The sequence below is a fragment of the Alosa sapidissima genome, chromosome 12 (genome assembly GCF_018492685.1).
Source record: "Alosa sapidissima isolate fAloSap1 chromosome 12, fAloSap1.pri, whole genome shotgun sequence".
In the NCBI taxonomy this organism is placed as follows: domain Eukaryota; kingdom Metazoa; phylum Chordata; class Actinopteri; order Clupeiformes; family Clupeidae; genus Alosa; species Alosa sapidissima.
The window spans coordinates 31,865,172-31,882,946 of NC_055968.1; the positions used below are offsets into that span (position 1 = coordinate 31,865,172).

The following is a 17,775-nucleotide window of genomic DNA, read 5'->3' on the forward strand; positions in this document are numbered from 1 at the left end:
TTTGCAGGACTTAAACAGTGCAGAGCTTTCACATTCCGGAGCTGGTGCCAGCAAGGCACTGACAGATGAGACGGCTAATATCCTGGAGACACAGAGGATCTCTACCTCCCTCTGTTCCTCCCGCCTTTCTCTAAGCACATCAATCTGTCCTCTGCATATGGGGTCTTCAATACTATTAAAAAAGGCTGGATGCCTCACAACTCAAAACATCTTCATCTATCATAACTCAGTTCACAGCATATCTATAGTAACTGCATGTTAAACACGGTCTATTGCAAGCGATTTTACCATTTACCCGCTAAGTTTGACGATCTGTAATTAACATTGTAGATATCGACAACGTCTTTCTGAGTAGTCGCAATTACATTTTGGATAGTTGGAATTGTCATTCAAGATATCTGTAACGTAATTGTGACTAGTCGAAACGTCAGATAGAGATATCTGTAATTCAGTTTCGACTAGGCAAAACTGAATTACAGATATCTATCATAACATCATTGAAAACAACATTCAACTCGTCACACATCTTAAATGACAATTGCCGATATCTTTAATTCAGTTTTGACTAGGCAGAATGAAAGGTGAAGATATCTCAAACGTCATTATGACTAGTGCAAATTATTGTGCAAGACGTTGCTCTTTAGATCCTTAGCAGAGCCCATCTACTTATTAGACGTTCTCTGTCCGTAAGCTAATGTCCCCTCCCCAACATAATCGAAGAAGAAGTGGGCTTATTTCCTTATTTCTATGAATGGAAGAAGTAGAAGCAGTCAATGTCTTGTTGACATCTAAAATAACTAAAATTCAGGGACACCGTGCGGTTTATTAGACTCTCACGTTATCAACTGGCTTAATCTCTGTTTCGTAGCCTACATAGGCCTAAATTAGTAGGCCTAGGCTACTAAATGCACCAGCACCATCTACAGGAAACTCCATTCATTATGGTGTTGGCTGTAATCGAAAAAATCAAAGCAACATTGAATCATCAATTCTTGCTGCCAGCTCCTGTCTTGCATAGGCTGCAGAATTAAAAAGACGATTAAAAACTCCTTCGCCCTCTGGCTGCTCTGACATGGTGCTAATTAGTGCTAATTACAAAGTTAACAGTTAACAGGTGCTATGTGATTTGATGATTTGAACAACAACATGCTCTGCTCCCGCCTAAAGTAGGATGCGGGCCTAATTTGCATAGCAATACAGATATCTCTAACGCCATTTCGCCTAGTCAAAACTCTAATTCAAGATATCTATAATTACATTTTGACTAGACAGAATGAAAGTTATAGATATCTCCAATTTCAGATATCTCTAAACAAAACTCATTCAAGATATCTATAACTTGATAATAGATATCTACAATCAAATTATGACTATCCCTAACTCCAGTTTGAGATATCTACAACTCATTTTGACTAGTCATAATTCCATTTACAGATATCTAGCCTACAATGTCATGTCTGTTGCTTTGTATGTAGACAGTGGTCTACATACAAAGCAACAGAAGACTGTACTGTATACAGTTACAGTGAAAACCCCCCCGCAAAAAACCCAAAAACTATGCTGCATCCTCTCTTCTGTTTCGGTCTGGCCACAGCACCTCATCCACATCTCAAGCATTATGCTAAAGCTCTGATTGCTAATTGTAAAACTGTGTGACAGGTGTTTGCCCATGTGATGAGTCAGTGTGCATAGTAGGGCAATTAACTTTAAAATTTGAATGGCAATGTGTTCCTTGTGAAAACAAGACATTTTCTTCATGAAAACTGTGCCAAGTGCAGATAATTGTGTGTAGTGTTGTGAAAAAAGTGTGTTTTAGAACTGCAACTTGAGTGTAAAGCAGGAATTGTGCTTGTAGTTTAGCAGAATTGGTTCAGGGGGTTGGTGCATGAGTTACATGTTGTGGTCATTGTGTCTCAAGTACCAGTTTTTGTGTGTAAACAATTGAGAAAAACTGTAAAATACGCAGGCTTCAAGAATCCCACGTACCGTGTAAACTTTCATCCTAATTTTTAAATTCTTGGACTTTTTGTGAACTCTGCCCCGTAGACTAATCTGTCTCATTCTGTGCTCCGCCGCAGACAGTTCTGGAGTTTGTCCATGATTTTGACTTGTTCATTAATGTCTGTTTTTATTCCTGGTGCAGAGAGCAGTGGTGTTTTGTATTTATCCTGGAGCAGTGGAGCAGTCTGGGCCTCAGAGGTTAGGTTCTTCCACATGAGCACAGCCCTCTTGGGTACTGGAGGAGGGTGAGACCGCTGTAATTGATGTTCGTCTCAGAGAGTTCCGCTGGGTTCCTTAATCTGTGAGACTTTTGCTCTGTGTGTGTGTGTGTGTGTGTGTGTGTGTGTGTGTGTGTGTGTGTGTGTGTGCGCGTGTATGTGTGTGTGTGCGCATGCGCGTGTGTGTGTGTGTGTGTGTGCATGTGTGTGTGTGTGTGTGTGTGTGTGCATTACATAACTCTACACTGAGGGACCTGCGCAATCCTCTGAGGGAGATATTCTGACTGCTGTCATACATTCACAATATGTTCTGAAGTCTACTATTCTGAACCACAGTGTTGCCACAGTCTCTTTGAGATACTGCCATGATTTTCTCCCCACATGAGTTGTACAACAGGCCCACCACCGAATAAGGCATGAAATAATAAATGTTGTGGGATGATGGTTTCTGGGTAATTAGGAGCAGGTTTTGAGGGGAGCGGCAGAGCTGTTACCCTGCTCACAGTTTTATTTATCATTCCAGCCTCCTCACCACTGGATTAGTTCATGACATCAGCACCAAGTGGAGCAAGAGCTTCTTAAAGGAGAATTCCGGTGTGATATTGACCTAAAGTATATTGAAACATGATACCGAGTGTGAACGTATGTCTCATAGCCCATCTCGGCTTGTCCCCTGCACTCCAAAATCTGGCGCTAGTTAGCCGATGCTACCAACAGCTTTTTCAATAGTGGTGCTTCGGCATCGGGCTAGCCATGCAAATAAATCACTGTTTTACACCCATTTACGAGGCTCAATGTATCTCCACACTTCATTGGTAGACTTCCGAGGGCCCTGACATTTAAAACGAGACATTGAGAACTTTGAAAAAGCACTGGTAGTTTACTTACAAGACGATTTATACAGACAGTATCTTCACGAAGCTTAGCGTTTGCAGCCATCTTGAATTTAGTCATGATAAGTCGAGCAACGAGTAAGAATGAACAGGTATGATAAGGGATCAGATTCCAAAAATAATTCAGTGGAAATGCATGGATTCCAGTTGCTGCTACTGGAAGAAACTGGAATCCATGCATTTCCACTGAATTATTTTTGGAATCTGATCCCTTATCATACCTGTTCATTCTTACTCGTTGCTCGACTTATCGTGACTAAATTCAAATTTAAATTGGGACTTTGAGGGAGGCGGTCATGTTCCGTCTAGTTTCTCATGAAAAATTTCTACATGTTGAGTTCTTCATGTTGTGCCGAATCAGGGTCATGTGCGGAAGCCAGTCTACGAATGTATGTTTCATCCATCTGTTTTCTCAAGAAGTGTCCATCTGTTTTCTCAAGAAGTGTGTGTGTGTGTGTGTGTGTGTGTGTGTGTGAGTGTGTCAGAGAGAGGAGGATCAGACTAAGAGAAAGAGCAGACAGATGGACAAATAGAAAGAGAAAGAAAGAATACAGTATGTGAATCGTGACCAAGCTAAGGCCAGTTAGTCACAGTGTTTCCACTTGCGATGAAAACATGATTGTTCTATTTATAAATGGTGAAGCCACAGTCTGGCTGATTCAGTCATTGAATAACTGGGTGAGGTTAACCTACAGGGCAAAGCTAATGAGTCTTAAAATGTGGTGATTACAAGTGGCAGGAATGGGGAATGCATTAGTTGCAACTGGAAAGTATACAGTTCAAGTTTGCGATAGAGAAATTCTGGAACCAATCTTTTAAATGAATCCCTACTCTTTCATGACTAAAGGATTATCTCTGTATAAGTATAAGTATATATACTATTTTATATACTCTTATATACTAGTATATATACTACTATTAAATCCCGTGAAATCCACAGTGAACACACAGTGAGGTGAAGCACACACTAATCCTGACGCAGTGAGCTGCCTGCTTCAGCGGCGCTCGGGGGCGGGGCGGGGTGGGGGGTTGCAACTTGAGGAATCAAGCACAAAAAACATCCATGTGCGGCACATAGATCAGACACAGAGGCGTCTGTTTGCTGGTCAACAATAACAGAACCGAACAGCCCCCTGGCGCCAGCAGCTTGCCCTGCCTCTTGAGGACAGGTCAGACGCTGTAGTCATCATTGTCAGATATATAGATGAGACTGCAGTCGGCTGGCGTGGCCGCCAGACTATAGGCCCCTCACTGTAGTGTCAAACATTTCCTTCCTGTGACTGAGTGGTGTCATGAAAAATACAATGGATTGCTCAAGTGTCTAAAGAAATAACTGAGAAACCACTGCTCATCTGACCAGCTTCTGACTGAACGTTGGTCTCAGTAGGGCACTTCTGCACAAAAGGGAATATCTAAGATTACGCTGTAGGTGCGTCACTGAGAAGGAGGTTTCCATTCAGTGGAACTCGCCTCTGAGGTTTTCACATAGCTCACACACACACACACACACACACACACACACACACACACACACACACACACACACACACACACACACACACACGCACACACACACACACACACACACACACGACCACACACACACAAACACACACACACACACGACCACACACACACACACACACACACACACACACACACAGTACAGTAGTGTTTCAGATAAATTCACTCAAAGAGTAAATGCACTCCTTGCTGAGGTGGTGGCCAACTAATTAAGGACTTTAAGCAAAGAATGTCTCAGATAATTCACTCAAATTAAAAATTAATGACATAAATTAGTATTATTATGACCGCCGCTATCGAAGCGGTCATATAGGGATTGTACCCCCCCCCCGTCATCTACTTCCTGAATTTTTGGTCAACGATACCCGGGACACCGAACCACCCGGGCACATGAAATTTGGTGGGTATGTAGCCCCACTAGACTTTTACGGAAAAATTTTGTTTCGTCCCCGGGGGCCAGACACCCCCCCCCCCCCCCCCGTGCTGGGCCCCCCGAACCGCAAAAAAAGCAGTTTTTCCTAAATAACTACCTGAACCGTGGCACTGAGGATGAAGAATCTTTTATGGTATGTTGGTCTCAAGGGCCCACATCAATCTGGCCCATAATCACTCATTTGTGATTTGCTTTCCTTGACTCATGGAGCTGCGTGAATTTTATTACAACTTTTCGCCACGATATGGCAGTTTAAGTCCGCTTGATACTGTAAGGCGTAAGCCATTGGTTTCCAAAGGAGATTTTATTTGTGTCGCCAGCATAGCCTATTGACAATTTATGTTGTACATAGGCCTACCTTATAAGCCTACCTGTAGCTTAGGGAAGCCAACAGCTTTCTATTAGGATCTAGTTTGTTAGTTACAGTTTTGTGTACTCCCTGATGCATTTTTGCATTTAGAATAGCCAGAGCGTGGATATCTCAATCAGAAAATTAAACAATATCGGGTGCCTATGGTGAACCCAGCCTGATCTGCCCGCTATTTATCTTTTGATTTCTTAAAAGATTGAGCTTGGTCTGGTGAAAGCCAGCCTAGCCATGGACCTCAGTTACACAATGCAAGGGAACATGAATCAGCCTATATTTGCACGGACAACAGCTCTTCAACTTTGGCCCGTTAAAATGTGTATGAACAGTCTAGAGACGCATTTCATCAAAGTCCATTTGGACATGTCAGTTATTTGCACCACTAGATGTAAAACAGCATTTCGTTTCAGACTACTGTTACTTAATTTGTGCATTAACAATAACGTTTCAGACTACTGTTACTTAATTTGTGCATTGACAATAAAGTATTACATGAACTAAAGATGACTAAAATCTTATGTAGAAGAAGAATCCATCCATCCAAAAATGACCTTTGTTTTTGATAGCTGTTGAAAACGGCATGGAACTGACAGAGATGTTTTTGTTTATAAATAAATAAATAAATAAATAAATAACATTATGCTGATACCTTTTGCTTTTCCCAAATACAATGTAGCCTACAGGTGTAAGTGACCTTTCATCAATCCAGTTGCAATGGATGAACTGTGATGAACTGCCCTACTTGTGATTGTTTAGAGATTTTAAAGGTTTTATAACAATGCTACATCTTCTTTGGCTATTCTACAATCTATTCACCTTTTCAGCACCAGTAGGCTACTTTCTGTGCAGCCGCACACACACACACTCAGGCATGCCAAACAAGCATACACAAAAGTTTCAAGAGTGGGGGATGGAGTAAAATATGGAGACAAATTGAAGTGTGATTTATTTTCGCGGAACGGATGTACAGGACTGAGCGGCGGTCATATTTTGTACCGCTATGCGGTACATCTAGTTAAATTAGTTTGTGCAAATTATCAATCTCAGGATGGTGACAGTAATCTTATTTGTCCCGACAGCTGACTGTGTTGGCTGTCCAGACATGTGACGGCTATGGAAGGAAATGCTCCTGTCCTTTTGACTTCAAATAACCCAAAGCCCCGATGAGCAGGTTGGCAACACCTTGCATGGCAGGCTCCGCCATCGGTGTATAAGTCTGTGTGTGTGTGTGTGTGTGTGTGTGTGAGAATGGGTGAATATGAGGCATGAAATTGTAAAGCGCTATACAAATGCAATCCATTTACCATTTGCCAAAGTGTCAGCCTCCTATACAGTGTAATTAGATAGTGAAATAAAGGCAGGAAGTGTTGCTAGTTGCTTACACATGTGCAACCACTGATGGTGCAACAGGAGGAAATTGGGTGCAACAAGGGGCTTTTGTGATGAAGCCAAGAAGAAGTATGGGCATTTGTTATAAGGCATGTGGCCATGAAGAACCATGGGCATTTACTATAAGACATGTGACTAGCCATGAATCAGGCTAACGGAGCAGAGTGGAGAAATACAGCTTTTATTTTTTTTTTATTTACGTCTTCAATTAGTCAGATGTAACCTCCTTCAGTCAACCTGTGGAAACAAACCTTACACAGTCTATGAAACAAACAATTCATTGGTATTTTTGTTCCCTGAGGTTATGTCTGTTTGAACGTCTCTATTCAGGCTCTGAAGTTGTGATAGTTTACTGACTTTGTCTCTGTTTACAAGAGTTGCTCAGATGGGGTTACAGATGTGGACTAATGCCATTCCTAGGACATTATGCTCATGCATGCCTCGTAAAAAGGCTCTTTGTGATGTATCCAAACACACAGAAAAGTGCTTATAAATGCCTGAGAATCTGCTTCTTTAGTTTGGTATTTGGTTCATCAGGGGACAGGGGGTTGATCCTGAGACTGCCAGTTTCAGTTGGTCTTCAGTGGTGAGAAGGATATGTTATGGAGACACATCTACAATGCGTTGTACACATTGTATGACGATTGTATCTTGGTTTGCACAAAACATGTTAGCAGAAAATGAGATCATACTGTAGCTTTTGGACTCAAATTTTGTCCAAGCACATTTCTGCTGCTTTGTTGCATAAACATTACAGTGCTGTTCTGGCAGGCGGGAGAGGGCGCGACAGGGCAGGCAGTGCCTTTGCCAGGACCCTCACAGCCCACGAGGGAATAATCAGCCCTCAAGGAAACTAATCACAAGCTGTCTACCACAGAACAGCAAACATGCATACCAAGTACTACCAACCATCTCTTTAGAAAAATATGCATGGTTGGAATGATAAAGACTCCTCTCTCTCTCTCTTTCCTTGGGTCTGTTTATGCATGTGTGTGTGTGTGTGTGTGTGTGTGTGTGTTTATGTGGCTACAGCAGCAACACTCCGGATTTTAGGACCCTGAGCACTGTTCTCTCAGATCACTCGCTAACTCACAGGGCCCACAGCTAATGCTGGTTACCATGGGAGATCTAAGTTTCATAAAACAACACATCTTCATCTCCTGTTCTCATGACAAGTAGTGTGCTTGGACAGTCAGTATGAGGCAACAAGTAGTCTAAAACTTAATGTAAACAAAACACACTCATTTAGAGAGGGAGTCGCACTTCTGGCAGCTTACTTGTTCCCATCAGTGAAGATTTTTGGAAGTGTCTGATTCACTGGACAAGATCTCATGGATGGAGTTCATTTGAAGTTCCTGTTCTAAATGACAGAAATGATGACTGAATTAAGCTGTCTACTAGCAGCAACTTGACCAGGGCATTTTTCACTCTGAGGGCAGCTGCTTGAGCTGCTTAGTCAGTTAGTTATTTCTGAGTTCAACAATCCAGTCTTGGGCAATCATCATACCCCGATAGCAAGTAAGTAGGCTGAGTAAGTCCATACAGTATCTACAGCATTTTTTTCATGTGTGCAACCCAAAGCACTTCACACACAGACATCAAGACATATAGCAATAACAATTGAAAATAGACAGAAAAGATGCCGGACAGAGCATCGTACCCGCAACCTAAACATGTGAGGTAAATGTACATAATACTCTTGCAAGCACAGTGACTGTTCAAAGCGCTTGACAGACACAAAGAAGGGCAACATCAATAATAAGTTTGATTAGGGCCTGTCTAAATCAATTCACACATTCTACTCTACTTTATCTTAAAGGAGAATTCCGGTGTGATACTGACCTAAAGTGTGTTGAAACATGATACCGAGTGTGAACGTATGTCTCATAGCCCATCTCGGCTTGTCCCCTGAACTCCAAAATTTGGCGCTAGTTAGCCGATGCTACGAACAGCTTTTTCAATGGTGGTGCTTCGGCATCGGGCTAGCCATGCAAATAAATCACTGTTTTACACCATTTACGAGGCTCAATGTATCTCCACACTTCATTGGTAGACTTCCGAGGGCCCTGACATTTAAAACGAGACATTGAGAACTTTGAAAAAGCACTGGTAGTTTACTTACAAGACGATTTATACAGACAGTATCTTCGCGAAGTTTAGCGTTTGCAGCCATCTTGAATTTAGTCACGATCTATCCCGACTTCAGATGGTGCAAAATGCAGCTGCAAGGCTGCTCACCAAGTCTAAAAAGACAACATATTTCTCCAGTTTTGAAATCTCTGCAATGGTTACCAGTGAAATTTAGAGTAGATTACAAAATTCTTCTTTTTGTCTTTAAAGCTTTAAATGGACAAGCTCCCCAATACCTAAGTGAGCGTGTACACTTTCACTGCCCTCCCAGAACTCTGAGGTCATCAGATAAACTACTGCTCTCACTACCTCAGAGTCGTCTAAAAAAGGTGACCGAGCTTTTTCAGTAGCTGGGCCCAAGTTGTGGAACAACCTCCCTTTTCACATTAGATCTACACCAACTATTGGTGCTTTTAAAGCCAAGTTAAAAGAACATAATGCTATTAATGGATTTTAAATTAATGTATAGGCTATATTGTATAGGCTATATATATGAACATATTATTTTTGTTTTATTTTCCTGTTCCTGTTTTATTTTCCTGTTATCTGTTTTTAGTTTTTTTTTAGCACTTTGGTCAACCACAGGTTGTTTTAAATTGTGCTATATAAATAAACTTGACTATGACTATATACAAATATTTATACATAATTAAGCAATTGAACTGAGTCAAAAGCCTGAGATTGTAAGGCTGTATAAATATGTGAATAAATATAAATGGTAACACTAGCCATTACATAACTCATATGTGTAGGCCTATATGTAGTGCTCAATAAGGTCTGTAGTAAGTGGCATTACACATTTAGTATAGGTCTTTATTCAACAATTTCTTATTCTTACTCAATAGGTGAATTATTATTGGTTAATTCTGAATAGGCAACTAGTTGGTCTTAATCTAAGTTTATTAATACGGAGTATGGATCAAAATAGAAAATCTAGAGCCTTCTAATACATTGTCTAAATATGTTATTCTGTCAGTAAAAGTCACATATTCAGACAGTGAACTAGGAATCTATATAGTCCTACCAGTAACCTTAGATCAAGATCAATTGGTTGCTTATTAAGGATTTACAAAGATTAAATCACGTATTAATTACGAGTAAGAAATTGTTCAATAAAGACATAATACAGACCTTGTTGCTCTAATTGCTACATGCATATCACACACATTAACACTTTAATGGCATATAATTAATAACGTGTTTGCTAAAATAAAGTGTTACTATATTGGTAGGCCTACTATGAATATATATTTATATCTGTTCATATTTGTCTTTATGTTAAACTTTATTCAACATAAGTTATGCAGTTATGTGCAAGAATATTGCCGGATGACCTTATATGGGTTTGCGCTGGCAAGAAGGGCTGGAATCTCCGAGTGAGTCACGAGCTCCAGTCGGGGGCTGCACGCAGCCATGGTAATAAATCCAGCCCAAATACCGCTTTCACTTACATTTCTGACCAGTTTGGGTGTTTGAAGGACCTTAAATAAAGGACGATCAATCCGTTTTTTTTTTATTTGACGGTTGGAATTTGATATGTATAACGCAGCATTGGGAAACGTAGCTGTCCTCGCGTTGACTCTCATCTCCGCGATTTCAGGTAAGTTAGCCTATGCAGAACCATGGATTTACATGACAGAGCTGCCAATACGGCTTTGCTTGTCTATAGGTTTTCTTAAAAAATATTTAAGACATTTGACCAGCAGTCCAATGAGAATGACCTTTCCCCTGTTTCTACCCTAGGTGACAATTATCCACCTCCGGCGCAGAATGTAGCGTGGTCTTCCTATAACTTCAAGACAATTTTAACTTGGAGCCCCAAACCTACAAATTACTCTTACAGCGTGCAGTACTCAAGGTAGGCTTATTCATTTTTTTCCCACAGAATCAAACAACCAAAATATTCACAGCACCACCAGTATTCATAGACATTTAGGAGGGAAGGCTGCTTCTTAGATGAATGCAGGATTCCAGATGTTTTCTATTTGCCACATTTTACTGATAAAGTTGTAGACAGTATGTCAACTTCATCAGTCATCTCCAACTTTGTCAGATACAATTCATCAGCTTGACAGACTTTGGTAACAGTTACATCAGTCTTCACAGATACAAAATGATGATGCTTCCATTATAATGCAAAACTGCTGTGATCAGGAAGGTTGTTTTTAAGGACAGAATTTCTGGAGACACATAGAGTAGACCCGTTCACATCGCAAATCTTATGCTCAATTCAGATTTTTTGCTCAGATCCGATTTTTTTTGTTTAGCTGTTCACATTACCTTTTAAAATGTGGCCTACATCAAATTTTCAGTGTGAACTGTTTGCAAGTAGTCAGACTACTTTCCTGAGTCTGAAGCAGGGGGCGCCCTTGGGGGGTTAGGATGATTCTAAGGGCCTAGCACTGACAGGGGGCCCCTAGAGAGCACCTGTATAGACCCTTTCAACAAGAAAAACAAAAACAATGCTTGAACGTTCTATTTGGTTCCCAGTCTACTTCCTCTGCATTAAGATAACATATGGAATATTAAAACGGAAGCCTTGTGGGGCCAACTATGATGCTGATAATGGAACTCTCTTGAAAGGGTCGAAGTAGATTGGGGACCAAATAGAACGTTCAAGCATTGTTTTTGTTTTTATTGTTGAAAGGGTCTATATTATCGGGGGGGGGATTAGTGTCTGTCAAAGGGTCTGAAGTGTAGCCAATTTGAGTCTGAAGTTGTCCGTTTGGTCCATATAGACTGAGCGAGGACAAGACCATGCACTGCATCCGCACACGGGAGACGGAGTGTGACCTGACCGATAAGCTGGAGAACCTGAGGAGCACCTACACTGCTAACGTGATCTCCGAGCCCCTGCCCTCAGCCAAAACAGACTTCGTGGAGCTCCCATACGCCTCAGCACCTCACTTCTGCCCCTATAAAGAAAGTATGTGTGTGTCTTTCAATCCATAGCATACGTCTTCTTCAGGTGTACTCATGTTGACCTAGATGATGCAGTTTTCTTTTTTCCTTTTTTTTTTAAAGAAGTGATGATACTGATAATGGCAAGACAGTACATATTGGTGTATATTATGGAACATCCTATAATGTCAAGAGGCATAACTGAATAAGGATTTTAGGGTTCAGGTCGAAAGCTGTTCTTAGAAGGCTGTTTCATCTCCTGGGACCTCAGATGACCTGACTAGTATATGCCTGTCCCACCCCCCCCCCCCCCCCCCAACAGCAAAAATAGGAAGTCCGAAGTTTAAGGTGGTTCAGAACGAGGACACGACTAAGATGGAGCTCCACGTCCAAGATCCCCTGACGGCCATAAAGAGAAATGGGCGCCCGGTAAACATCCGAGAGATCTTCATGAGTGACCTGATGTACAAAGTCCAGTACAGCAAAGCTGGAAGCACAGGAAAAGTAGGTTGCCATTTTTACTGAGGATTGAGATTGTATTGTTTATTTGCTGTATTACTGATGTTATGTTTACTGATATCCTCAACACCAACCAGAACGCCTCTGCGTAGGCGTACAAATCTTGGGTCTCGGAAATGATATGGTGTAATAAGTTTACAACCAAAATGGTGTGTACGTGTGACTCTAATCTTAGAGGATTACTCACTATATCACCGCAATATCCAAGCCTGTGGTTATAATCGTAATTATTTTTTCACTCCTCTTTGGTTCCATTGTGACTGTGGATCATCTCCATGGTATTGCCTAATCGGAACAAACGGGGCCAGTTTGTGTGTTTCTAATGAGATTCATGTTTCTCATAAGCTGAGTTTGCCTGTGCCAAACACGCAAAGCTGTGTTTGTGTCATCCAAGAGCTTGAGTGTTGGTACATGTATGTGTGTGTGTGTGTGTTTGTGACATGTGTGTGATGTATGTCTGTCTGTGTTTGTGTCTAACAAATGTGTTATCTTTTTGTATCCTTAGAGCAAGACCCAGAACCACAGTAATGTGGTGAAGATTAAGAAGCTAGAGAGGGGCGTGAGCTACTGCTTCACTGTGGCTGCGTACATCAAATCCCGCAAACCGCAACATCAGATGGGTGCATGGTCCATTCCCGTCTGTTGGCCTCCAAAGACAGCATCTTTCTTTGAGGGTAAGCAGCACCACATCTGGTCTGTTTTTTTAACGATTCTTGAAAAATAGGACAAACCATGATGCAAAATTAGTTAATTATTAAACCTGATAATAGTTCCAATTGTTTTCCTTATTTTGTTCCATTGCTCAAGAATCGGCGCTAATCCAGAGGAAAGGAAATATTTCTACTAGACACAAATTATATAAATTCAATTTAAGATTTGGACTCATCCCCTGAAGAAGGCCAATATGGCTGCAACACATATAGGCCCATGTGCTTTTAACTAGTTGCCATGTTTAATTAAAGGAGTTAATTAAACAGAGTGCCTTTGCTACTTTCCTCATATTTCTTCAGTTCAATTAATAAAAAATATCCTATCATCTCAAATTAAAATTATGCCAAATTAAGTTCAGTTTAAGATCCTAAAATACTCATCTGCTCTTCTTTTGCTCCTAAAGGTGCTTTAGGAGAAACAGACCAGTATGTAGTAACAGCTCATTTATGTATGATTAACCAGCAATAAGACTGCTTTAAAAGCAGCAATATTTTCCTCTGGGAAGTTAGTCACCATGAGCACTGCACACCTTAGTCTATGATGTGATGGAGAGCTTCCTAAGCTCCTTCCATTTCCTTCCACACTTCTGGTGATCTTTCAATCCACTGTGAGAATGTCCTGAGGATATATTTAGGAAGCTGTACTAGTATTTTGGGTCTGGTACATTCCAATCCCCTCTGTTTCCCAATAAGTTGTGGTCTGCTCAGACCGTAGGAACAAAAAATGAAGGGGCAGGACTCTGCCGCTTCTGAGTCAGAGGCCCTTAGGGGTTCCACTCCACGCCGCAGCTGTGGAACTCAGAGGCTCCCTGTCACGCCTAGAGTCTCCTACAGTCTCCATACACATGTTAGCTACAGTACAAGAACCCAGGAACAGTAGCCAGAATGGTTAAAGGTACAGGCTACGGTTTTGGTCTAATTTAATAAACTTTTTGTGAAATTCAGCTACCCCGTGAGCGGTCCTCCTCCAGCTGTATTCGGTCAATGCACTCAAAAAACTACAGAGTTCATTAAGTGCAAGCTCTGTAAAGGGGAAACAAACAGTCCTCGCTCTGTAAAGGGGAAACACAGTCCTAGCTCTGTAAAGGGGAAACAAACAGTCCTCGCTCTGTAAAGGGGGAACAGAGTGACTCAGAGCAACAGAGCCGTAAACAGTTCCAGGCAATCAACACATTATTTCAAGGGCATGTAAGGGAGGACTATGATTTTATTGGCTGTTAAGCTGAAGTATCACCAACCTCTTGACATAATTGCGTACTCTTATCTTTCTATATAGAAATAGAAAATGGACCCTATTATTTGAAAGTTTGTAAAGCAGCAAGAGATTAACAAGACTAAAGCAGCAACAGACTAACATTACTGTATCTCTTCTCCTCTTCTTCCTCAATGTGTGCAATGTTTCAGTGGAATAGTACAAGTTAATGTGCTGTTTTATTGTTCTACATGCTTTGACAACACTGTATCTCCCTCTATGTCATACTAATAAAGCATCTTTGAATTGGACTAAGTGTTAATTCTCTCTCCTCCACAGAGGTCAGCTGGTACGTGTTGGCAGGAGGGGCCACCATCCTTCTCTTCATCCTTATTCTCCTGATCATCATGATTGTTCTGTGCTGCAAGAGGGCCCGGCTCTCCAAGCAGGTGAAGATCGAAGCAGCGTCTGGGACGACAACGACTACTGTATAGAACGCATCGCTGGGGATGAATCCAAGTCCCGGGACATTTGTACAGCACTTTGCGGAGTGTGGCTGGTCCACACTCCTCTCTTTGGGAGAAGCCATCTTGCACTTTTTAACCTGCCCGTTTCATAACCTGACAGGGTTATAGTATTTTTTTAAAGATATATTTGCTTTTATATGTTATTTATTTATTTAATATTTTTTTTGTGAAATATAATTTATTGATGAAAATCAGCTATATGTTCCAGTATTTTTGTAGTGTTTTGTATGATGTTAAAAGTTTTGCACTATTAAAACGTATGTGACTGGTACCACCACGTCCTGTTTCCTGTTAGCCTACTTCTGAAGGAGAGCCAGATGGCTAACAACTTGGTTCACTCCAACTCAAATAAACACACAGAAAATGAAGTATGGGTATTAAGGTTGGATCCTTCATATAAAGTTTTCCGAAGTGAATAAAATAGCATATTCTGAAGAAAGGGTTGAAATACCGGTATCAGATACAGAATGAAGGAAGAACCAGACACAAAAAATAAATGTAACATTATATACATATATTCATATACATTAAATACTTAGAATCATCTTTACAGCTTCTATATCATCTGTCCATTAACAGGTGCACTGATCCTTTTATAAAAACATAACTTAAAAAAGATCAACATACTAACAAGTCCATTTGATAAGGCGTTATTCACCACTTTGTCTAAAGGTTTCAGTAATCACATTTGTGTCCCTAATCATCAGTAAAGGCGTTTTTTACATTTCCAAGTTTACCAATATGTTTCAGCAGGCACACATGAATCACTTCCTAAACAGTAATAAAATACTTCAGTACAGATAAAGTACAGGTCATTTAAAACCTTGATTTGCTAAACGCATGGATGGGTAGAAGTTCTTCTGCAGTCCTCTAAATATGGGCCTTCACCAGGCGATGTCAGGAACCGAACTGCACGGTCTCCTCTGTGATTGGCTTGAATTCATAGCCCCCTCTCCCGTCAATGTGCAGGTAGTACTGCAGAATATCAACAAAACAGCACGCTCTGTTTTCACATTCGCTCAGTGTGTGTAGTTGAAATGACATTAAATGAGGACAGCTTCATATGGGACGTCACAGTAACACATCACAAACATCCAAAGGACGGCAAAACTAACATATCTCATACTGTACAACAAAATGCAGCACAGCAGTGGGGAAACAGAGAAATGTGTGATATAATACAAGAGCAGATAGGACTCACCTTGTGGTGTTTCCACAAAGATTTCCTATGAGAGACTGTGAAGAGAGTAATGCCCACCTGAGGACAGAAAACACACACACACACACACACACACAAATATACCCCTGAGATTAACAGATTAAGGCTCAAATCCACTCACCACACACAAGAGAATAAACAATCCCCCTTAACCTCCACTACACTCATGTGGTTTCACTATGCCCCCTGCCCAGAGACATAAACTTTCAACACACACAAATGCACATATGTACACGCACAAGCACAGACACTCACACACATGCACACACACACCAGAGTTTCCGCTTGAAAAAAACGGTGCCGGTTAAAGTGACCGGCAGAGGTTTCGTTTTCCGGACATTTTGATGATATGCCGGTCAAATATCCTATTATCGCTTCTTAATTAGTCAAGTTGAGGAAAACTTGAGACAGGCTATGTAGCTTAAAGAATGACATAATCAGGCCGTATAGAATGCAACATGTTCATTAGTCTAACTTAAACATGCTTAACTAGTGTCAATTTAAAATCTATCCAGTCTCTATGCTGTTTTCATGAACAAGAATCCGCTTTGTTCGTTGTTTTAAATAGGCTACATTGTTTGTTGCTGCTACCCACGTTATCTCTAGTGGTTCAACAGTTTCACTTTCGCAGATGCGCACACACATTGAACGAGCATGCACACCACCAAGCCCTAATGCTATTGATAACACTAAATTAAGAAATATTTCCTATTCTGGAAAATGTTTAGTTTCTTTTTCTTTCGGTCCGCGGTTCAATGATACCATTTGATTGTGCCGCAAATTATCCGCAGACCAGCAATTTCCACGTCGAGGAGGCCCTAACGCTGCAGATCATAGACAGAGAAAGCATGCTCTGTGAACAGAACTCAGTTGCATGTCCAGTGTAGCCATGGCTGTGTCTACACAGAAAAAGTGTCTTGGTGCGACCTCCACTTCCAACGTCACTGATTCTGACAGATACGCCCAACACTTCTGCTTTTTCTCTGGTGATAGTGGAGCTGAATCATTCGTTCGTTGTTTCACAGACGTTTCCAGACCAACTTTCAAATGGTAGAGCCTGTTCCTTTAAAACATAGCCAAAGGACGTATTCTTGCTTTAGTATAGGCCTATATTTTAGGCATATTCTCAAATTCAGATTGTGTTAGGAGGACGGGATTATTAGCCAATTTCAATCGGACAATTTGACCTGAGAGATTTAATTTTGTCTGACATTTAATTTTTTTCCGGCCAATGTCTGCCAATTACCGGACAACGAAAACCCTGACACATGAACACGCACACACACACACTCTTTAATTTTGACATTTTTGTGAGTGATTTCTATGTATGTGAGATATATGGATGTATGTGTGTTTGTTGTGTTATGGTTGTATAAGCTACTAGATGCCTAAAATTTCCCTCGGGATGAATAAAGTATCTATCTATCTATGTATCTATCTAGTAATGATGATAATCAACACTACTGTACATTTTTGCAGTGTGTGTAGATGTAGTCTTCAACGTCCACGCTCACTGCGCTGGTGCACTCGTCCAGGATGGCAAACTGGGGCTTGTGGTAGAATAGACGGGCCATCTGTGAAGGCAACATTCCCATCACTCACAGGTGACCTCAAATTACCGTTTACAATCCCATGACCCACGAACATCCCCCCAAGCATCTCAAAACCTTGTAGTGTCCCAGGGCCGTAGTCACCATAGACATTGAGGGTGACGTGTCCCCCCCCAATATTCAAATATGACCAAAATGTCCC

The 17,775-nt window shown here is 41.1% G+C and overlaps 2 protein-coding genes across 5 annotated transcripts in view; one reads left to right on the forward strand and one right to left on the reverse strand.

The window, feature by feature from the left end:
- The first annotated feature begins 9,995 nt into the window (after window positions 1-9,995).
- LOC121724838 (tissue factor-like) lies at window positions 9,996-14,900 on the forward strand. Its single transcript, XM_042111696.1, has 6 exons — window positions 9,996-10,555; window positions 10,699-10,813; window positions 11,694-11,881; window positions 12,179-12,360; window positions 12,881-13,049; window positions 14,617-14,900. Exons 1-6 carry the CDS (start codon window positions 10,492-10,494, stop codon window positions 14,769-14,771), a joined length of 873 nt encoding a protein of 290 aa, XP_041967630.1. The 5' UTR covers window positions 9,996-10,491; the 3' UTR covers window positions 14,772-14,900.
- Window positions 14,901-15,303: 403 nt separating this feature from the next.
- The window catches only part of LOC121724836 (ATP-binding cassette sub-family D member 3-like), a 20,956-nt gene continuing 18,484 nt past the window's right edge, over window positions 15,304-17,775 (reverse strand). For all 4 annotated transcript variants that reach the window (XM_042111692.1, XM_042111690.1, XM_042111691.1 and 1 more), the window contains exons 21-23: window positions 17,493-17,597; window positions 16,006-16,062; window positions 15,304-15,779 (exon numbers count right to left, since the gene is read on the reverse strand). In XM_042111692.1, coding sequence (XP_041967626.1) covers window positions 15,702-15,779; window positions 16,006-16,062; window positions 17,493-17,597 — 240 coding nt within the window. In that variant the 3' untranslated portion in view covers window positions 15,304-15,701. The remainder of the gene's footprint in view (window positions 15,780-16,005; window positions 16,063-17,492; window positions 17,598-17,775) is intronic.

What these genes read in the sequence shown, in the direction of transcription:
- LOC121724838 (XM_042111696.1), top strand. Translation starts at nt 10,492, where the DNA reads ATGTATAACGCAGCATTGGGAAACGTAGCTGTCCTCGCGTTGACTCTC. An exon ending in CTTCTGCCCCTATAAAGAAA is followed by an intron (nt 11,882 to 12,178) that starts GTATGTGTGTGT and finishes CCCCCCCAACAG; the next exon opens with CAAAAATAGGAAGTCCGAAG. An exon ending in GACAGCATCTTTCTTTGAGG is followed by an intron (nt 13,050 to 14,616) that starts GTAAGCAGCACC and finishes TCTCCTCCACAG; the next exon opens with AGGTCAGCTGGTACGTGTTG.